This window comes from Alosa pseudoharengus, unplaced genomic scaffold, assembly GCF_046254945.1.
Source record: "Alosa pseudoharengus isolate Yale_2024_CS ecotype anadromous, Long Island Sound unplaced genomic scaffold, YU_APseudo_1.1 YU_APseudo_1.1_scf_23, whole genome shotgun sequence".
NCBI classification, from domain to species: Eukaryota; Metazoa; Chordata; class Actinopteri; order Clupeiformes; family Clupeidae; genus Alosa; species Alosa pseudoharengus.
The window spans coordinates 8376672-8381671 of NW_027468685.1; the positions used below are offsets into that span (position 1 = coordinate 8376672).

Sequence of the window (5000 nt, forward strand, 5' to 3'; positions counted from 1 at the left end):
CTGTTTACATATGGCCTTCATAAATCCTACTTCCTATAGTCTACATATGGCCTGTACCTACACTACCTCCTATAGTGTGCATATGGCATTTACCTGTTCACATATGGCCATCATATACCCTACCTTCTATAGTTTACATATCACCTGTACGCAACCAATCCTATAGTGTACAAGCCTTTACCTGTTTACATATTGCCATCATATACCCTACTTCTTATAGTCTACATATGGCCTGTACGTACACCACCTCCTATAGTCTATGGCCTGTGCGTATACCACCTCCTATAGTCTACATATGGCCACCACCTCCTATAGTCTACATATGGCCTGTACGTACACCAGCTCCTATAGTCTACACATGGCCTGTACGTACACCAGCTCCTATAGTCTACATATGGCCTGTACGTACACCAGCTCCTATAGTCTACATACCTGCCTATATGTCTGCACCTTTGTTCTGTTCTTCATATAGTCTGTACGTTCCCTTCACCTTTATATCCATCACTGTTCCTATCTCCACTCCTCCACTTGTCTCTGTTCCTCCTCTTTTTCTCCCGTAGTCTACACACGTCCCTTCCTTCCCTCTTTCTTCTCCTCTCTTCCTCTCTGTCTCCTCTCTTTCTTATTCTCTCTATCCCTCTTCTACGTGTCTCTCCTTCAGATACGCCTCTGTTCCTCTTTCTTTGCTCCTCTGCGCTCCTCTTGCGTCTCCACATGTCTGCGCCTCCCTCCCTCCCTCCCTCCCTCCCTCCCTCCCTCCTCTCCGCTCTGCTTCGCTTCTCTCCTCTCCTCCTTCTCTTCTCTCCGCTCCTTTCTTCTCCTCCTTCTCTACTCTCCTCTCATCTCTGCTACGCTCCTCTCCTCTCTGAGTCTCTCTCTCTCTCTCTCTCTCTCTGTGTGTGTGTGTGTGTGTGTGTGTTCTGTGTCTTGCTGGCTAAGATCCAAATCTGCACATTAGGCAAACAGTGTTTACACCCAGAACCCCCTCATGAATAAACATATGGGCTGAATAAGAGATGAGGGATTTCTCTCTCCCTCTTGCTATCTCTCTTTTTCATTCTCTCTCTCTCTCTCACACACACACACACACACACACACACACACACACACACACACACACACACACACACACACACACACACACAGAGACTATCACCCTTTCTCTTTCACGCTCTCTCGCTCTTTCTCTCCATGGTACACATCCTTGACTCGACTTCAAAAGGGCATTTGATTTCTCTTTGGCTCTAAGGGGGGGGGGGGGGGGGGGGGGCCCAAAAGACTCTTTAAAGTGGAGAAAGGAGGGTGAATCAGGGGAATGGGTGCCGTGTGTGTGTCTCTGTGCGTGCGTGCATACGCGTGCATACGTGTGTGCATGTGTGTGTGTGTGTTGGTATATGTCTATATGTGTGTATGAGGGAGCCATATGAATGAGTGTGGTGTGGTGGTGAATTGGAGGAATTTGCGCCTGAGGTGTGAGATTGTCAGGGGTGGGGGACTTGATCAGAGGTTTTATAAGAGCACAGTGTGATGTGTGGCTTATTTATGCTCTCCACTTTGGAGGCACTGGAGCCATGAGGGAGATTCATAAACTCCAGAGACATCTGTGCTGCTTCACACACACACACACACACATACACACACACATATAAACACACACACACACACACACACACAAACGTCCATACACACTGCACAAGAACACAGATACACAGGCACACATACACAGGCAACCCACACTCGTGCACACATACACACACACACACACACAAACTATACACACACTGCCCACACACAAAATATATAAATCACATCTGTTCTGGCTCTAGATCACACAAAACCCACAGGCATGAGCAAACACACACACACACACACACACACACACACACACACACACACACACACACACACAGAGATATACGTGCACCAGCGCACTCACACACATAAACACACTCACACACACACACACACACACGCGCGCGCGCACACACACACACACACACACACGCGCGCACGCGCACGCACACACACACACACACACACACACACACACACACACACACACACACACACACACACACACACACACACACACAGATGTACGTGAACCAGCGCACTCACACTCACACACACACACACACACACAGATGTACGTGAACCTGCGCACTCACACACATCATTCAAATTCTTGCCTCACAGCCCGCTGATATGAAGTGCAGCGTCAGTGATGCAAGAGAGATTCACCTGCCTCTCAACCGTAAAATCCCCACAGCTATCTGAGCTCCACCGACGCTGCTGCAGTCCAGATGACCTGATCCCTGGCCAACAGCCTCCGAGCCGCAACCGCACCACTGGCTCCGTCCACTCCAGAGGCTCCAGAGGTTGCAGATGCTATAAAAACTCACCGGTCTAAAAAAAAACCCTCGTTCTAACTCAGGAGACCACCGCTAACCCTAGGAAAGCTACTGCCAAACACCACCGGCAGAGCCAAGGACGATCAAGCCACTCCGAAAACTGTTTAGATCATTTTGTTTTGTTTTTTTTCTGGTTGTTTGTTTTGCTTTGAATTTTTTTAATCCCTTCATCCCAGGTAACAAGAACAGTACACACAATTAAATGTGAAGAAGCCATGAGCTGGGTTGGATTCACTTCTACCTCCCTGTAAGCATGGCTGTGCGAACAGCTGTTGAATTTGCTCTTCAACGAAACGCATGTACTTCCTTAAAAATATCTCTTCCAAATGCCCAAACCACTCATTTTGTGACAACTATGACATATCCCAACTAAATTGTTCCTTAAGGCTTTACTGTTGTGCGTCACAGTTTAATACTGGGGACAGATTGTAATTACATCCCAGGTGGCATATGAGTCATGTTTCTTATTCTCCTGTGAAAGCGGTGAGATGCATCATCATGGGAGACTGCTAGAAAGTTTGGGCCCTATGAAAGACAATAATTGTGGGCCATCACAATAATATATAATACGGAATGTCTCCCTTCTCCCAAGCACCCCTGGAGAGGGGAGACATTCCGCAGGTGCTTACCTGGTGGCAGGTATTCACAGAAGCCGCTGGAGTTGCAGAGCACGTTGGTCTTAAACATGGAGTCGAATTTATCATCGGCACTGGGAGGAGGAGAGCACACACAGAGAGGACACAAAGATTAATAGTGCACTCTCCCTCCCTCTCTCCCTCTCTCTCTATCTCTCTATCTCTCTATCTCTCGCTCTCCCTTTTCTCTATCTCTCTATCTCTCTCTCTCCCTCTTCCCCTCTCTCTCTCTCTTTCCCTCTGTCTTTCTTTCTTCCTCTTCCCCCCTCTCTCTCTCTATCTCTCTCTCTCTCTCTTCCTCTTTCTCTCTCTCTCTGTCTCTTTGTCTCTCTCTGTCTGTCTGCCTTCTCTTGTACACACACACACACACATGCACCAACACACACAGAGACACTCTCTCTCTTTCACCCTCAAACACACACACATACACAGAAACACACTCACTCACAGAGACAATCCCTTAAATGAACACTGTCTGTGTGTGTGTGTGTGTGTGTGTGTGTGTGTGTGTGTGTGTGTGTGTGTGTGTGTGTGTGTGTGTGTGTGTGTGTGTGTGTGTGTGTGTGTGTGTGTGTGTGTGTGTGTGTGTGAGGGAACAGATACACCAAGCTCCAACCTTTCAGTAAAATATTTTTAAACTTTTAATTTTGCTGTAACAGCCTGGCAGTATAACTCCCACATCCAAGCAGCAGCATCACAGTGCGCCCAGGTGAGAATCCTACCTGTTATAGAGCAGGATGTCAGGTGTCCACACCTGATCTGTGGTGAACCTCAGGTTCTTCACACCTGGATACTCCGTCTGGTTCCACTTTAGGTAGTGGTCGAACCATTTCTGAGGATAGAGGAATCTTCAGAACGCAAAAGAGCCTGTTCTCAAGGACCCGCTGACTAAAGGATCTGCCATCAGCATCCATAATGATAGCAAGTAGGATGCATATTTGACCTCAGACTAAGAGTCTAAATTGGTGTATTTTCATACTCCAGTCCAGGAGGTAATGAAATGTTAATACTGCAGATTATTTCCCCTGAGGGAATACACTGACTCCCCATGCACCCCCGCCTTCCACTAACGCTAATGCTACACACACACACACACACACACACACACACACACACACTCACTCCCCATGCACCTACGCCTTCCACTAACGCTACTAATGCTACACACACACACACACACACACACACACACACACACACACACACACACACTCACTCCCCATGCACCTACGCCTTCCACTAACGCTACTAATGCTACACACACACACACACACACACACACACACACACACACACACACACACACTCACTCCCCATGCACCTACGCCTTCCACTAACGCTACTAAAGCTACACACACACACACACACACGCACACACACACGCTTCCACAATAGGAGTAGACCTGATTGAGCTTACCATATTTACCCATATGTTGGTGGTGAGCACCTGGTTCTTCTCATCCTGAAAGAGAGCCAAGGAGAGCTTTTATCAGGCGCTGCATTCACACTCTGGGCACAAACATGTTTTTTTCCCCCTCTCTTCCTTTCCACCTTCATATGGAGATGTGATATCACTCTAATCCATGCAGTTCACACTCTCACTGTGATTGCTACCATTTAAAGCCCACTGATTTACATTTTATGGAGACCGTCTTTACTTGATGACGGTGCATCATCTTAATCAAAAAAGACAAAATGGGGGCAAAAAGTGACAAAAATAAAAACGAGAAGAAGGTGTCTCTCGCAGAGTCATTCTGACACGCACACAAACGGCATGGAGATATTGTACATGTGCTTTTTCATGACTGTGGCACGGTAGGGTCTGTCACTGCCGGTCACTGTGATTTATCAGGCTTATTTAGAGCACTGAGACGCGTCACACTGAGACATCAGCACATCATTTTTAGGGGAGGTGCACTGATCGGTCATGGCTCAGAATGTAAGAGGATGTTGA

At 47.4% G+C, this 5000-nt stretch overlaps 1 protein-coding gene across 1 annotated transcript in view; it reads right to left on the reverse strand.

Moving 5' to 3' along the window:
• chrna11 (cholinergic receptor, nicotinic, alpha 11) overlaps positions 1–5000 on the reverse strand; it is a 59966-nt gene that overhangs the window by 47327 nt on the left and 7639 nt on the right. The window contains exons 3-5 of the mRNA XM_076301254.1: positions 4464–4508; positions 3769–3878; positions 3041–3120 (exon numbers count right to left, since the gene is read on the reverse strand). Of these exons, the coding sequence (XP_076157369.1) occupies positions 3041–3120; positions 3769–3878; positions 4464–4508 (235 nt within the window). The remainder of the gene's footprint in view (positions 1–3040; positions 3121–3768; positions 3879–4463; positions 4509–5000) is intronic.